This window comes from Pteropus vampyrus, unplaced genomic scaffold (genome assembly GCF_000151845.1).
Source record: "Pteropus vampyrus isolate Shadow unplaced genomic scaffold, Pvam_2.0 Scaffold22, whole genome shotgun sequence".
Lineage (NCBI taxonomy): Eukaryota > Metazoa > Chordata > Mammalia > Chiroptera > Pteropodidae > Pteropus > Pteropus vampyrus.
The window spans coordinates 10,820,758-10,838,524 of record NW_011888803.1 but is presented as its reverse complement, the minus strand read 5'-3'; the positions used below and the strand labels follow the sequence as shown (position 1 = coordinate 10,838,524).

Sequence of the window (17,767 nt, the reverse complement as noted above, 5' to 3'; positions counted from 1 at the left end):
ATTTGGGTTGGTTACCTACCTTCTGTAAGCTTTAGGTTCCTTGATGAAATTATGTAAATGGGGATACCACTCTCTAAAACATAAAGCTTTTCTATGTATTAGATAAAACTAAAATTATATTGCTAGCACATTAAAAAGTTCTCTTTTAGAGCAATAGAAATCATGATTATCCTATTTTAATAGTTTAATGTAAAATAAATATTAAGTGAACTATCTAATACTATAGTTTTCAACTAAGCAACTCATTATTTGTCACTATGTGAAAAGATAGTAGTTTGTCATTTACTTCTTTAGGTATACACCTTTCTTAACTATTTCAACATGCAAGAAAGAGCACTTGTATTTCATTTCAAAAGTAGATGTATTTCCCCACACAGATTTCTGGAAGATATGCACAGATGTCAAAGTATGGTGAAACTGACATTAGATATTACAAGCAATTTACATTTCTACATGTCAGTCTTATACTTCTCAGCATCCAATAAATTTTTACTGCCAGTTTTATATTTTCGGGCATTCATATGATTTTTATTGAGCACTTAATATGTTCAATGTAAGAGATAAGGCAGGCCCAAAATATATGGACTGGTTTATGTATTAGAGAAATACTGGCTTTTATGCTAAAACTTTGGAAAAATTTTTACATACATTAGATTGAACTGAATGAAAATGCCAATGTCTGACTAATTTTGAACAGCAATTTCATATGGTTCACCTATTAATTACCTATTGTTAATTAGCACTCTACAATGCCTGATAGTTATATTTTGAATGTACAATATTTTACAATTATAAATAAAAAGCATAAATTGCATATTTTTAAATTATATTTATTTTATAAAAAATAATTATTTTTGTTTTGCAAATCATAGTGGGATATTACAATAAAAGACATCATACACATAGCTTTCAGAAATAAATAAACCAACATTATCTTTATTTTTCCATCACATATTTATGGCTTACTTTGCAAGTGTTAATTTTTGTCACACCAGTGAAAATAATCAGTTTAATAATTAACCCAATTATTTAATAATTAATCAGTTACAATGCTACTCTACTCTTAGTTTGATTGGAGACAGATAATTATTATATGTATTAGAATGTTAACAGTAGCCAAAGAAATATGCAAAGGAAGATGAGATCAATTTTAGCTGAAGGAATCCAGAAAAGTTTTGGCAAATATTAATATAAATAAGATTGGAATATATCGAGATTGGAAGATTGGGGAGAGGGAGGCCTGGATAGATCATGAGATATTTTTACGTGAGGAAAAAGTATGAAAGGGCTAGAAAGAACCTCAAATTTTAATAAATGGCTTGGTTTGTCATCTGAATATATGAATGGAAAATCTCTCTTCAATGTCTTATCAATCCCTGAGATTATTCGGAAAACCAATGATGCTACTTAGAGCCATGAAATTTACATTCTGTTGATAACGGATGATAAAGAAATTGATTGTGTAAATTATAGCTTCAGGTAGTGGTATGTAGTGTAAGAGACAGGAGAGACAGGGGTGACTACAGAGGATAGTTGTGAAGAGCTTGCTAAAGCGGTAGTATCTGAGCAGAGACTGTAATGACGAGTCACAAAAACCATGAAAGTACTTAAGAAAAGATATTTAGGCAGAGATACGGTGAACACAAACCCTGAGGTAAGAGCATGTTTAGGATGTTCGAGGGGTATCAAAGAAGCCAATACAGCTAGAGTGTAAGGAGAGAGAATGAAAATATTTTAGAAGAAAAGATCAGAAGTAGCCAGGGGTATATCACATATGAACTTGCAGTCATAGTAAGGACTCTGGATTTTGCTCTAAGCAAGCTAGAAAGCCATCGGAGGATTTTGAATAGGAATGTAAATATACCTGATTTACCTTTTAAAAGGATGACTCTGGGTATAATGTGTACTGGGGTTAATAATTTTGTCATATAGAATCCAAAAAACAGAGATTTGAAGATGATTGTTTACTCCCAAAATGATTTAATCATCCTTGTCTCCGAATTTGCTCCCCACTGTGAATTACCTATTGTTGTGAAGGGCATTACCATTCACCAGTCTGTCGACATAAACAATCTAAGATTTGATTCTGCCTTCTTCCTCATATCTAGATACCACATATTTATTCTACTTAAATAGCTTTGATCTGTTTTCTTTGCTTTCATTGCTGTTACAAGAGGGATGAAGCATGTTTAACCTGAATTACTACAAGAGCCTACTTAAATTTGCTGCCTGTAGACCTGACTCTCTCTAATTCTTCAAGTCTTAAGAAGATGGATGTGAACTTTCTAAACTTTAAATCTGATTGTGTATTTTCTCTGTTAAAAGTCTTTCAGCAGCTCTATACATCTTTTAAGATAGAATCTCAACTGCTTAATTTTGTCCAAAGTACTTTATAATCTGATTTGTCTTTCAATTATGCTACACTTCTCACTATACCTCACTCACTTAGAGCTTTACCAGTGGGAAACAAATAAAAAGCCCTGTTGGAATCATCTAGAGCAGCGGTCCTCAACCTTTTTTGGCACCAGGGACCGGTGCTCCTATAAGAATTCAATGCTTGATGATCTGAAGTGGATCTGAAGTGGCAGTGATGCTGGGGAGTGGCAGCAAGTACAGATGAAGCTGAGCTCACCTGCCCGCCACTCACTTCCTGCTGTGCAGCTTGTTTCCTAACAGGCCATGATACTGGTCTGTGGTACTGGGGTTGGGGAACCCTGATCTAGAAGGATTTTTTCCAAATAAAATGGTTCCTTTCTGGAGATTCAGATTTGTTCTTCCTGTATATACTGGGTTTACTCGCATTGCCAGCCCTAGAAGGTAATTCTTTCAACTTCAAATCATCCTTAAAATCTTATACTAAGACTTTAATGATTTCTCTGGCAGTTAAATGATTCTTCTCTACTGTGCTTCTAATGTAACTTGTACATACCACTATTATATGTTGTAATTATTTACATGTGATACTTCCTTTTTAGATAGTGGGTCTCCTGAAAGCAGGATATGACCTGTTGAGCACTTACTATGTATAATGAATGCACTATTCTTTATTACATTCGTACCCATTTATACTCTAGAGCCCAGCACAACAGCTATCAAACTGCCAAGTCTTTAATGAAAAAAATTAACATCCCATGTAACTTCAATTTACAATCATCCTTAATCTTGTAAAGATAAACTATGATTCTCTGAAAGGTTTAAAGATGAGAAACAAAAACAGTTAAGACCAAATATAGACAGAAATAACTAGCAGGTCTATCTCAGAAACTATAGCAGCTGTTAATATGCTCTGGACCTCCACTTAACTCCTTCTCAAATTAATAAATCTAATTAAAAATAAAAGCTATTTGAAAAATACCTATTTGTTCTAACAGTCTGCTCGTAGCCCTGTTCATTTTGGACCTGTGGTTATCATAACTTATCTATTTGTTTCATTTTAAATAAGTCCATAACCTTGCTCAATTTGGGGTGGCGGAGGTTACAGACCCCTTTGAGAATACGATGAAACCTATGGCCCTCTCATTCATCCATCTATCAACATAAACACTCATTTTTCCTATAACTTCAAAGGGTTCATGGAACCTTTTAATCTAATCCATTAATCCTAAATTAAAAAACCTTACTTTCAGAGGGTAGTAACTGAGTTAATCAAATTTTAAAACACACAGCATAACACGGTGCATTCACAGTTCCAAGAACACAATATTTGCCATAAAAAAAAAAAAAAGTCCAAAGTAACATTTGATAAAAAAACTCCCAAATTAAAGGTCAATACTAAAACTAAAAACCAACTTTACCATTGATAATAAATGTTCGGTTAGTGAATTAATGTTATCAAGTATATCATACAAGCAATGTATCAAGTAGAAACAAATATTTCTCTGAAAATAGTTTCAAATTTTTGTAAAATACATCATATACTCTAATTTTCATAATTAAGATTTAACAATATTGTTTGTAAAATATATACATTTCTCTCTTTTCTGCATCTTCCCAAATTTTATTTGAGTGGGTAGATATGGTGCACAGCTCCAAGCAAAGATTTCCTCCCATCCTGATTTCAAATTCTTTCTAAACTAAAACAAAATGAACTCCCAAACAACAAAAAAACCCCTAAACTTTCATTCTAAAATTATTTAAGAAATATCTATTAAAATATGGAAGAAAACAATGATTTGCAGAGGGAAGAATCTCTGAAATAAAAGAGAGCAAAAAGGTGGATTTTATAAAAAAACTACCTTCCTAAGACTTTTTAGAAATTACATAACTATAGGACCTGAGATTACAAAGAATCTTCATGATAATCTGATTCATTGGTTCTCAACATTTTCTCATCTACATTATACCTCAGAACAAAAACACATTTGCATTAGCTGCTCTCCATCACACTGATATTCAATTAGAAGTTATATGCCCATACCCGATTCCCCAAGAACCCAGAATTTTAGTCCAAGCAATCACTAATGCTAGAATGTCATGTCTTTTCATTTGTCCTTTCCTAAAAATCTGTATGGAGTGATGGAAACCTCATTAGAGCCTACATTTTAAAAAATAACCCTTTTATTTTAGAACAAATTTTAGATTTACAGGTTAAGTTGCAAATATGGAGAGTTCCTGTGTACCATTTACTCATACAACCAATTTTTTTTTTTTCTGGATTGGTCTAGGTAGGAATGAGCAATTTAAAAAATAAGTCTGATAGAGAAAGACAAATACCGTATGATTTCACTCATGTGGAATCTAAAAAACAAAACACAGACACAAATAAAGCAGACACAAACTCAAAGGCACAGAGAACAAAACTGGTGACTGTCAGATAGGAGGGAGGCTGGGGGACTGGGTGAAAAAGGTGAGGGGTTAAAAAATACAAATTGGTAGTTACGAAATAGTGATGGGAATGTTAAGTACGGCATAGGGAACAGTCAATAATATTGTTAACAACTATGTATGGTGCCAGGTGGGTACTAGACTTATCAGGGGAACTGCTTCATAAGTATTATAAATGTTTAAGCATTATGCTGTACACCAGAAACTCACGTAATATTGAATGTCAGTTATACTTGGAAAAAAAAATTGTTTCCAACTTGTTGTCTATACTTTCAAATTTGGAGGCTAAAATGGTCTCAGAAATCATAACACAATGTTTAAAGAGCAAAATCACCAAAATCACAAAAATGCAAAAAAATGAGATACTAAATAGACAGTGAAAAGGATACTTGTTTACAGTATAAGAGCTCACACAAGAAGGCGAAGTGTCACCTTGTTCAATCTCAGCTGTGAACATGCACATCAGATAATTCAAAATTTCTGCCCTTCTGCACATGTTCACAAAAGACTGTGCAAGTGCCACAAGTACTGATATCGGAGTTACAAATAAGTTTTAATGGATAGGTGAATACATGTTAGTCACACTGTGAACAATGAGGATTGACGGTATACACTTACATTTATTTACTGTACTTACCTTTGAAGATCCATTTGAATACATTTGTATCATGTTCTCTGCACCTTGCTTTACTTTAAGCTCTATATCCAATTGTTTCTGTAAGGCCATCAATCTATTATTGCTAGTAGAACAACGAGGGTCACTATTGGGAGTGTCAGGAGTCCTTGGGCAATCTGTAAATTAAATAGTATGGTAAAATTTTTACTAGGACCAACTGCTACTTAAAATTGGAAGTTAGTATTTTCAAAAAATAAAGAATTATAGCATTTGAGATGAGCTTGAAGTCATCTAAATGGAATTTCCTTATGCTTAAAGATAATACAAGAATTCGAGCCAAGAAAATATTTAAGAGTTCTAGGACCATCTGCCAGAGATACTGTAGAAGTGATTACATTGAGTCTGAAGCTCAGTTAGATCACAGCCCAAAGTCCTTCCAACGTTATTATTTTTCAATTAAAAAAAAAAAATCAATTTGACCAATCAATTCAACAATTAAACTAAATTCCCTACTCATTACGTGACTGGTTAGAGAACAAATTATGTTCAAACATACAAATTGTACTAAAGTAATTCTTTGTAAATAGAACTAAGGATACTTAAAATATAACGATAACATTAATTAGTAATAAACTAAACATACACATAAAAGCCTTTACATTTTGTTTTCTACTATGAGGATATGCGATCACAATGGAAAATGTTTCGAGGATACTGAAAATGATGGTAAGAGGTTGTGTAGGGAAATCAAAAATTCGAGTTCATGGCTTCTCATAAAGCATACTTCTATTTTAAAACAAATACCAAAACTTCAAATAGAACCCTCTGAATTATTCTAGGTAATCCATTATTGTTGAAACACTTCTAATAATTCTACCATGTAACTACAATTCTTCATATTGAAGTTCACTACTTTGTGTTTTATCTACAAGGTCCCTTGCTTATAAAAAAAATCTAAAGATGGGAAGTAACAGACCTGGTTTAGTTATAAGTAACTTGGCAATCACTGAAAAACTGCCTAAACTGTAAGTTACTTAACCTCTGCACTTTAAGGACGCCTTTTCTCTTCTGCAATAAAAGATGGTGTGACTAACCGACTTTAATGAGTATGTTTCATATTTGGTTTTATACTCCTTTTAAAAATTCAGTAGTTTGAAAACATTTAAACATAATTTGTTAATTAACTCACAAAAATACAGATGCTATGCTAGATACTGATATAAAATAATACCATTTGATCATTAGTAGTATTATATACTACATTACTGATCTAACTGCTTTATGAACTCATTAATCCTCATGAGCATTACATCCATATTACATAAAAGAAAACTAGGGCACAGAGAGGTTAAGAAATTTGCCCAAGGTCAAACAGCTAGTAAGTCAGTTCTGTTCCAAAGCCTACTTTAATAATTGTTTTGCTATGTTGCCTTTTTGCCATTTAAAAGCCTTGTAAACAATTATACTAGACCGTGTGTACACATGCGCACTTACATATCTAACAGTGAAATTAGACATATAAAAATATATGTATGCATATTAATCCTTAAAATAACCTTTTGAGGCAGATATTATCCACATTTTACACATGAAGAAATAGTCAGAGTCACTGTTATTAGCTGGGATTCATCAGGGAAGGTTTTTATTGTAACTGAATTCCCAAATTACAAGTTGCTCCAAAAGTTGATTTTATAAGTGACATATTCTTATAGAAAACCGATATAAAAGGTAGATAAGATTTTAGATCAGGCTCACGAAAGAACTACTTAACATCTGCTGTGGAGAGAATGTGTCTCCTCAAAATTCATATGTTGAAGCCATAATGTGATGGTATTTGGAAGTGAGGCCTTTGGGAAGTAATTAGGTCATGAAGGTGGTCTCTCTGTCACGGGAGGATACAGCAAGATGATGCCATTTGCAAAGCAGGAAAAGGGCCTTCACCAGAACTCTGACCATGCTGGCACCCTGATCTCAGAGTTCCCAGCCTCTAGAACTTTGAGAAATAAAATTCTGTTGTTTAAGCTACCCAGTCTATGGTATTTTGTTAAAATAGCTGGAACAAAGACACACACACACACGCAGATTTTTTATATATATTACTACAGTGGTTAAGAGTGCCTAAGTTTGAATCTCAATTTTAGTACAGAGATTCAGTACAAACCATGTAATATAAGGTAAGTTACTTAACAGCGCTGTGCCTCATTTTCCTCATCTGTTAAACAGTGAAAATAGCATTTACCTAGAATTGTTGTGAGTAAATAAGTTATGTGAAAGAGCTTAGAAAAGGGCATGGTACATAGTAAATATTCAATAAACATCAATTAGGAGTAGTCACTATAAGAAGTGTAAGTATATCTCTGTTGAGTCCATAAATTAACAGCCCATTATAGCAATGACTGAACAGTGAAGTGTATTCAGATCTGTGAACTGCTAGGTTTTCTTCCTTTATTTTTACTTAAATGATATAGGACTCCTGTAAGAAATCTAAATCATATAAAATCTGGTATATAATTTATAATAAGCACATTTTTAAAAAAGAATTGGAATGTATTTAGAGTAGAAGGGCCTCAGTTGAGAAGAGCGTGGAAATGTGTTGTTCGCAAAATAGTTGATAGTGTTTATCCTAGGATTAGAAAGAGAAATGATTCTTGTCTAAACATTTGTCTCTGAAAGAGAAATTGTCCATTTATTATTTCTCCATAGGGCAGAGAATTCGAATCAATGGGTAAATGAAGTGAGGGCAAAAATTTTATCACAGGATAAAGAGGAATTCCTTATATTTTGAGTTATCTAACAATGAAATGGTACACCTTAAAATTAATAAAATCCGTTGTCTCTGGAAGCATTTACATAGAAGCTAGACTATAATCTATTAAAGATGCTATATAAGAAATTCTTGCACATTAAAGCAGATTTACTAAGATATTAAATATCTATTGAGTCTAACAGTCAGTGAATTTGTAATAAAATTATAATATCTAACACTGTTTTTTATGGAAAAGTATGTCCTCAGTTTTAATAAGGATGACAAGGACAACAATGCGTGGTAATGGCTCTTGAGGTCAGAATGCTTTGCTTAAAATCTTATGATTGTTACTTATTGGTGTGGTCTTAATCCTATACTTATTTAACATCTCCATGTTGCAGTTTCCTTGGCCACAAATTGGAGGTTATTGTGAAGGTAAAGACTGCATAGTGCTTAGGCCAGTGCTTAGGGCTCAATAAAATTACCAGTCAGGGCTGAGTTAAGTAGGTGGTATTTCTGTTCACTTAATCTTCAAAGGAACTCACAAAGGTTTGTACTATAACCTTATTTTACAAATAATAAAATCCCCTGAAACTCAGAGAGGTTAAGTAATTGGCAAAAGTCACAAAAGTCTGTGCACCAAGACAAAAATTGAACCTTAGATGCATTTCGTTTTATAAAGCTCACTTTTTACTCATTTAGAAATTAGAGAACCACTTTGCTGTCTTCCTCAGATTTCATCTATTTTTTCCTTTAACCTGCTGCTTCTCTCCAGTTTTATTTCTTTTAGGTTATGGTAAGTTACAGCACTAAAAAACATATGGTTGCCAGTATATTTGTTATAATGCTTTTCTTCATAATTAAACATTTCAAATCATACTTTGACATTTTAAAAAACTATACCGCATGATTAAGACTAATGACAAATCTCCATTTGCTGCATCTATTGCTGTAATTACTAGTTTTTTTGTTCATACTTTTAACTTTCTAAACATTATCATACAATTCTAAAATGTGTTACATAAATTCAATAAGCCTTTAATACAATATTTACATACTAGATCTAAGAGGCCCCAAATAAAGTTCCACCTTCATAGCAAGGGATTGAAGGCCTAATGCTGACTAGCTCTAAGCTAACTTTCCATTATTGTTTTTCTGTCAAAGTCTATGTTCAATTAAAAAAAACTCTATATCTCTCTACCTCTGAAAAATGCAATGCACTTACATTCCTCCATACTATATTATTAACTTAGCTTAGGCCTTACTTTCTTCAGGAACCTCTAACCATCTCCCATTCTGATCAGGTGCCCTTTCTAATAAGACTTCAAAGTATAGTTTCCTTCCTCCATTGAAATATGTATAATGTAGCATTATAATGATCTATTTTCATGTCAATTTTCCCTCTGAGACTATATGCATCTTGAGTGCTGAAACTTATTCATAACTATTTTAATGGATGAGTTTAATAGATTAGATAACAGAAAAATAACACATTAGTAGTAAAAAATAGTAAAGTTTAAAAAGGAGGGGAGACAGAAAATGAGAGGTTAAGAGGCACAGAGGACCAAAAGAAAACTACATATTATCGTGTTTCAGAAGAAAAAAGAAAAAAATGATGATTAAAAGACATGTATGTGATGAGATGACTAGAAAATTTTGTGATGAGATAATGACTAGAAAATTTTCAGAACTTATGCAAGATACCAATCCCTAGATTCAAGATATCCAATCAACTCCAAGCAGAAATATACAAAGTTTCCAACTTAACAATGGTTTGACTATGGTTTTTTAACTTTCTGATAGTACAAAAGCAATATGTACCCAGTAGAAAATGTACTTTGAATTCTGATCTTTTCCTGGGCTAGCGATATGCAATATGATATTCTCTCATGATGCTGGGGAGCGGTGGCCAAGACACAGCTCCCAGTCAGCTACGTGATCATGAGGGTAAGCAACTGACACTCTACAGTGAGTTCACTGTATTAGATGATTTTGCTCAACTGTAGGCTAATGTAAGTGTTCTGAGCATGTTTAAGAAAGGCAAGGCTAGGCTTTGATGTTTGGTAGGTTAGGTGTATTAAATACATTTTGACTTAGGATATTTCTAATTTGATGATGGGTTTATCAGGATGTAACCCTACTGTAATTCTAGAAGCATCTATACAAAGGGAAAGAAAATCCACACCTGGACACATCACGGTAAAACGTCAAAAAAATCAAAGAGAAAATCTTAAGAGCAGTCAGAGAAAGGGTGCCTTCAAAGGAGCTACTGTTAGAATGACAGCAGACTTTTCAAAAACAAGAAAGCTAGAAGAAGATAGAATAATAGTTTATATAAAAGATATAAAGATCAAGCTTATATTATACTGTAAACTCAGTGAAAATACCTTTCAAGAATGAGGACAAAATAATAACACTATCAGACAAAGATGGAAAGAATGTTACAAACATAAACTTTAAAAAGATATCTTAAGGGAAATATTTTAGGAAGAACAAAAGTGATACAAACTGGTACATCAAAAGAGAAGGAATGAAGAACAAAGCAAATGGTTTACATATGAGTGACTTTAAATGACCACTATATAAATCAATAAAAAATTCATATAAAAAAATAGAATTAAGGCAATAACAATATGTAAGTCAGGATATGGGTAAATAGAAGAATTCTGAGACCTTAGAAACATATGGAAGTGGGTAAAAATAGTGATTAACACTACTGCTCTTCATAAATATGTACGTAGATTAACCAAAAGTTCCAAAATAATTGACTGATGTTTAAAAATACTAGAAAATGACAAGGGGAGAAAAAGAAACATTGAAAGGACAAAATAATATATTAAATATAAACCCAAATATATCAGTAATTATTTAAACTTAATGGACTAAATAATACAAGTAAAAGACAATCATTAGACTGGGTAAAATAAATTAAAAAAAATAAAATCCAGCTATATGTTATTGATAAGAGATATATCTAAAACATAGTAATGTAGAAAAGCTGAAAGTAAAAGAATGAAAAATAAAATATTTCACACAATCAATAACCCCAACTCTCAAACTATATTAATAAATACATAATAAAACAGATGAAAGATATTTTGAGGCATAAAGATTATTGGCGATAAAAAGTTATTTCACAATGAAAAAAGGTTCAATTTACCAGAAAGATTTTATCAATTTTAAATTTGTAGATACTCAATTAACATGACCACAAAATAAAGCAAAAATTGGCAAAATTAAAAAGAAAATAACAGTTCTACATTCCACTAAATATCAAGTCAATGTTTTTAATAATTAACAGAAAAAGCAGACAAAAATTAAATTATTAACCTATAAACAAAGAATAAATGCAACAAGTGAGGAATATATATTATTTTTACGCACATACGGAACATTTAAAAAACTTGATTGTATACGGCTATAAAGTCTCAGGAAATTTCAAGGGACCACAGTATAATTAATCAAGAACTCAGTAAAGGATCACTAGAAAATCTTCATTTGTTTAATAAATAAGAAACACACTTTTAAGTAATGCATGCGGCAATGAAGACATAATAGAAATGAGAAAATATTTTGAACTGAAAAACTAAAATTTTAGGTGATGTCAGCATACGGGCAGCATAAAGCATTCCACCTTCTCGTTCCCCTTTTTAAAGAATGAATTAGACATATATCCATGAACAAAATTGCCTTTGTAGAATTTGAAGTATTCAGTACCATACATAGGTCAGGGGACCTGGGAGGAGTCTTATACACCTTAGCATCTGGAATTGGCAGACAGATGTCAAAAACTCAGGATGGATCGAAGACATAAAAATAAGACCTGATACCATAAAATTCATGGAAGAAAATGTAGGAAAGCAGCCCTTAACATTGGTCTCAGCAATGATTTTTTTGGATGTGACACCAAAAGCACAAGCAATAAAAGCAAAAATAACCTCAATCTACATCAAACTAGAAACAGCAAAACAAAACAATGAAATTAAAAAGCGACATACAGAATGGAAAAAAATTAGGAAATCATCTATCTGATAAGGGATTAATATCTAAAATATATAAAGAACTGATGCAACTCAATAACAAACAATATGATTAAAAAAATGGGCAGAGGAACTAAACATTTTTCCAAAGATACTCAAATGGCCAGTAAGTACATGAAAAGTGCTAACATCACTATTCATCAGAGAAATGCAAATCAAAACCACAATGGGATGTCACTCTACAATCGTTAGAATGGTTATCATCAAGAAGAGATAACAAGTGGTGTTGAGGCTGTAGAGATAAGAGAATCCTGTGTACTGTTGAAGGGAATGTAAATTGGTGCAGCCATTGTGAAAAAGAGTATGGAGGTTCCTCGAAAAATTAAAAGTAGCACTACTATATGACGCACTTCTGAGTATATATCTATATATCTAAGGGAGTCGAAAACAGGATATCAAAGATAGATGCACTCCCATGTTTGTGGCATTACTCACAAGAGCTAAGATATGTAGATAACTTGTGTCCCTCAATAGATGAATGAAGATGTGGCACACACACGATAGAATATTATTTAGCAATGAAAAAGAGAAATATGCCATTTACAATAACTTGAGGGCTTGATGACATTATGCTACGTGAGATAACTCAGACAGAGAAAGACAAATACTGTATGATATCACTTATATGTGTAATCTAAAAAAGCCAAGATCTAGTAAAAACAGAAGCTGAGGGTAGGGGAATTAGGGATATGTTGTTTAAGGGTACAGTCTTGGAACAAGTAGGTAAATAAATCCTGAAGTGCTAATGCAAAGCATTGTGATTATAGACAATACTGCATTATAAACTTCAAAGCTGCTAAGAGACTAGATCTTAATTGTTCCTACCACAAAAAAATGATAATTATGTGACAAGATAGAGGTGTTTGCTAATGCTACAGTAATAATCATACTACAATATACAAATGTATCAAACCAACATGTTGTACACTTTAAATTTACACAATGTTCTATACATCAATTATATTTTCAATAAAAATAAATTAAAAATTTTTTTATATATCAAAACTTTTGTGATGCAGCCAAAGCAATACTTACAGGGTCATCGTAAAACTTACAAGAATATATTAGAAAAGAATAAATTTAAAGTGCTAAGTATCTATCTCAGTTAAAAAAGAATAGCCAAATAATTCTAAAGAGAATGGGAGAAAGGAAGTAATAAAGATTAGGGTAGAGATTAACAAAATAGAAATACACAAAAGAAAGGATCAGTAGAGCCAAATTATTTTTTTTGTGAAGGAGGCAGACTAATATTATAATAAGAAAAGTGGTCAAGGAAGGAAAATGAAGAACATACTGGACTTGGATGTTTTGGCAGTAAAATGGAGAAGAGATGTAGATTTAAGACCTATGTCAAAGGTAGACTCTATAGGGCTTGGTGACTTGACATACAGACTTAACATTGGAGAGTGAAAGTAAAAAAAAAGGAAGGCATCTATAATAAAAGTCAGGTTTTAGTTATGGATTACTAGGGTTATGCCATTAATAAGACAGAAAACAAAGGATACGATTTAGAAATAGTATTCTAGGAAAGAAGAGTTCAATTTTAAATGTGATGAGAGGCAAAGTCAGTTGGACATTCAGGTAATATCAATAAGGTTATAAGGCTATAAATTATCAGATGAAGCCCAGAAAACTCATCTTGGCTTGAGATACTACTTTGAAAGTACCAGAAAATATGTACTATTAGAATCTCCCTAAGCTGAGATTTTCCAAGGCCATGATGATGAGTAAAAACTGAATTTGATTGTAGTCTCCCCAAGAACGTGTAGAGTAACAGATATGCTGTTTCTAGTGCTTTTGGTATCTTCTCAAAAACTACAACTAAGTAGTTGGCTTTCAAGATGAATTAGTTCTAAGACATAGGGGCACTCCAGGTCCTTAGAAGGCTCCTGATTATTTAGGGTCCAGTCTTAAACTGGTTCCTTGATTTTCTTAGGGGTTAGTAATGTAGTTCTAACCTTGAGGTCTTTACTTCCCAGCCATAGAAAAGCTTCCTCAGACTTTACTTACAAGCAAACAGGGGTTTCATGTTCAGAATTAGAAGAGCTTAGATGCCTCATACTTGATATTACCTCAAGCTTAAACATCTTTCCACTCCCACTCCCAACAAAACACCCTAGGAAGGACATATATAGTCTGTCCTCCTTGTTTTACAAATGAGAAAAATAAGGCCAGAAGGAGTTGCAAGTGGTAAACAACCACACAACTAGGTCATGGTCCAGCTGGGATGAGAGCTCAAGTTAGAAAACCTTTGGTCTTTATTTTATAGCCGGCTGACTCTCAATGCTTAATATTCATTAAGCGGCATTTAAACAGCCAGAATGCCTGCTTCTGTATTAAAGGTATTTATTGCTCTAGGGAAAAAGGAAATACAGTTGAAGTAAACCTAGCAAAACATAAATTAATAATAGTAGTAGCATGCTGAAGCTTATCTATTACCTTTACAACTCTCATCTGTCTCTTAGTTACTATTCACTGGTCAACATTCTGGTTTCCGCTTGGCACTTATAAATTGGTATTTTAAAATAAACTTGTCCAGTGTTACAGTTATATTAACTGTTTATATTTCCTCCCAAATTTTAAACAGATATGCTTACCTTCTAAAGCCATCTGGAACCTGCTTAGATTATAATGAATGCTCATTTATTAATGGATGCTTAATCGGTTATTTTATGAATGCAGATGACCTTTGTCAGATGTCACCAACTAAAGTAATTTTGCTGAAATATTTTATTGCTAGTACAATCTCTGGTCTAGCTTTTTAAATATTTTACAAAAAAAGCTTGGATAAAATTGTGGGCTGTAACATTTTTTGTTTAAAGTGAAATAAGCAACCTAGGCATTAAAAATTTCAGAACTGCATGTATCTATTAGATCTTAATGTTTGAAAATCACATATTTGCATCCATCTCCTGGTAGAGAAGACTTCTTCATTCTGTATATAACTCTGTACCTAGGGCATGCATAGTTCTTTTGTAAATTCTCCTTAAGATGATGCTACTTTACTTTTCTTATTTCCTCTTTCTGAGTTACAATAATGTATATCACTAACCACTATACATCTGTTAAATTTGTTAAAAAAATCTATATTAACAATACCTAGTGCTGGAGGGGCTATGAAAAACTAGAACTCTCATATTGCTGGTGACAATAAAAAATAGTATAGCCACTCTGGAAAACATTTTGTCAGGTGCTTATAATGCTAAACATACTTCAAATATTACTTAGCAATCACATCTCTAAGTATTTACCAAAGTGAACTAAAACATGTTCACACAAAAACCTATTTATGGGTAGTTATAGCAGTTCTACTGAAAATTGCCAAAAACTGGAAATAACTCTAATGTTCTTGGTGAATGGATAAACAAACTGTGGTACATCTTTACAATGTACTGCTACACTCCAATAAAGAATGAATTACTGATAAATGCAAAATCCTGGATAATCATCAAAGAGCAACATGCTGAATAAAAAAGGCCATCTCAAAAGGTTACATACTTTATGATCTATTTATATGATATTGTTGAAAAGCAAACTATGGTGACAGAGAACAGACCAGTGGTCGCCAGGGGATATAAAGTAGGGAGAGAATGTGACGACAAAGAGATAGCACTGTTCCTTTGCTTGATTGTTGTAGTGGTCAGAGAGGAACCCAAACATACATTTAAATTCATGGAATGAGATCCCCCAAAATAATAAATTTTACTGTGTATTAACTTCTTTAAAAAAGTATATCATTGAAGAATTCAAGTACTACAATCTATAGATTATTTAATCTCATAATTTTAAAGATAAGGAAACAAATCCAGGGGTGTTAAAAGTGACTTGCTATTTAATGATCACAGTTCATTAATGACAATCCTTTCCTTAGGAGTTCATGACTTGATACAAAATATATTTACCTCAAAATTAGAAATTCAATCAGAAATAAAGAATATGTAGAAATTACATAACAAACTAGGTCACAAATTCCATACTTATATTTTAATAAATACAAAATTCAACTATAAATTCTATGCCACATTTAGGTGGATAGACCAACAATAAAAAATAAAATAAAATTCTTCTGCTTATTAGGAAAGAGTTCACAAACTGTACTTTGGTCTTTAAGAAAGAAAATTCCCTCAATATAGTTGTATCTTCAGAATTTAGAAGAATTTCCAAGGTTAACGCCAAAAAATCCCAATACTATTAGTTCTATATTAAATTACCATTTCCATTCTGGGTATTCTAGACATTAAGGAAAATATTCACTACTTCAATAGATAAATATCAATCTAAGTTTGGTGGGGTCTGAGAAGATGAAATGGGAAGAAGTAACAAGAAAAGGAAATAAAGTGAAAACAGAGGGGCTTGTACTATACAAATTATTAGTGTATATTAATCAAATTTGAGATATATTCTTATCCTCTTCTTTAGGGATATGCAAGAATCCAAAAATCAAGAAAGTGGTTCTTTCCTAAACATTTCCTTTTGGAATCTCAGTTGCCAATTAAGGCTTAGATTACCATTCCATTTTATAGAGATCCAATAATCTTTTTCATAAGGTACACTCATCTTCATCTGATAATATCCTTACAATTTCTATGTGGGATAATAATAATACCTCATGAGACTATTCTTAAAGTATATAGAAGGTGAGCAGGAAGCTTAGAGTATCACAGGCATGAAGAGGACGTCAAAAATTTATTTCTTACTATTCATAAGAATAAATACACACATTTTACAAATAAGAGTCCCATAAAATTAGATCTTGACATTATAAGGAATATTTGAGAGTTTTATAGTTAAAAGTTCTGAAGTTCATCTGATAAAAGTCCTTATTTTAAAAATGAGAAACTAAAGATTGATAGTTAGTCATTGTAGAGGTGAATTAAGAGTAGGCCTCCTAACTACTTCCACAGTAATCATTTATACAATATAGACTTAAAATTTGTCTCTCTTCCTCTGAGTCATTGTCTCTGTTTACATACCCCACAAGACAACAGGAATTAGTCAAATATTTCTGCTATTAATCCACGTATATATGTTCCTAGATTTACAATGGGGTTACATCCTGATAAACCCAATGAAGGTTGAAAAATATCCTAAACCGAAATGCCTTTAATACACCTTAACCTACCAAACATCATAGCTTAGCCTCACCTACCTTAAATATGCTCAGAACACTTACATTAGCCTAGATTGGGCGATTATCTTGAGTTTCATCTCAAGAGTAATTTGCCGCCTTCTTCTCATCAGAAACTGGAGACTCAGATGGGTATTTTGTAGACGTGATAAAACATAAAAACACAGAAGCCAAAAAAAGCTAGTGACACAGTACACCGTAGAGTATTGGTTGCTTACCCTTGTGATCGCATGGCTGACTAGAAGCTACGGCTTGCTGCCGCGGCCCAGAATCAAGAGAAAATCGCTAGTCCGGGAAAAAATCAAAATTCAAAATTTAACATACGGTTTGAATGTGTATTGCTTTTGCACCATCATAAAGTTAAAAAAACATAAGTTAAAATTATTGTAAATTGGGGGAACATCTGTACTTTA

At 32.4% G+C, this 17,767-nt stretch overlaps 1 protein-coding gene across 1 annotated transcript in view; it reads right to left on the bottom strand.

Annotated features, from left to right (window-relative positions):
• Window positions 1–17,767, bottom strand: part of PKN2 (protein kinase N2) — a 118,967-nt gene that overhangs the window by 54,791 nt on the left and 46,409 nt on the right. Inside the window, exon 3 of the mRNA XM_011355595.2 lies at window positions 5,462–5,616. Within this exon, the coding sequence (XP_011353897.1) occupies window positions 5,462–5,616 (155 nt within the window). The remainder of the gene's footprint in view (window positions 1–5,461; window positions 5,617–17,767) is intronic.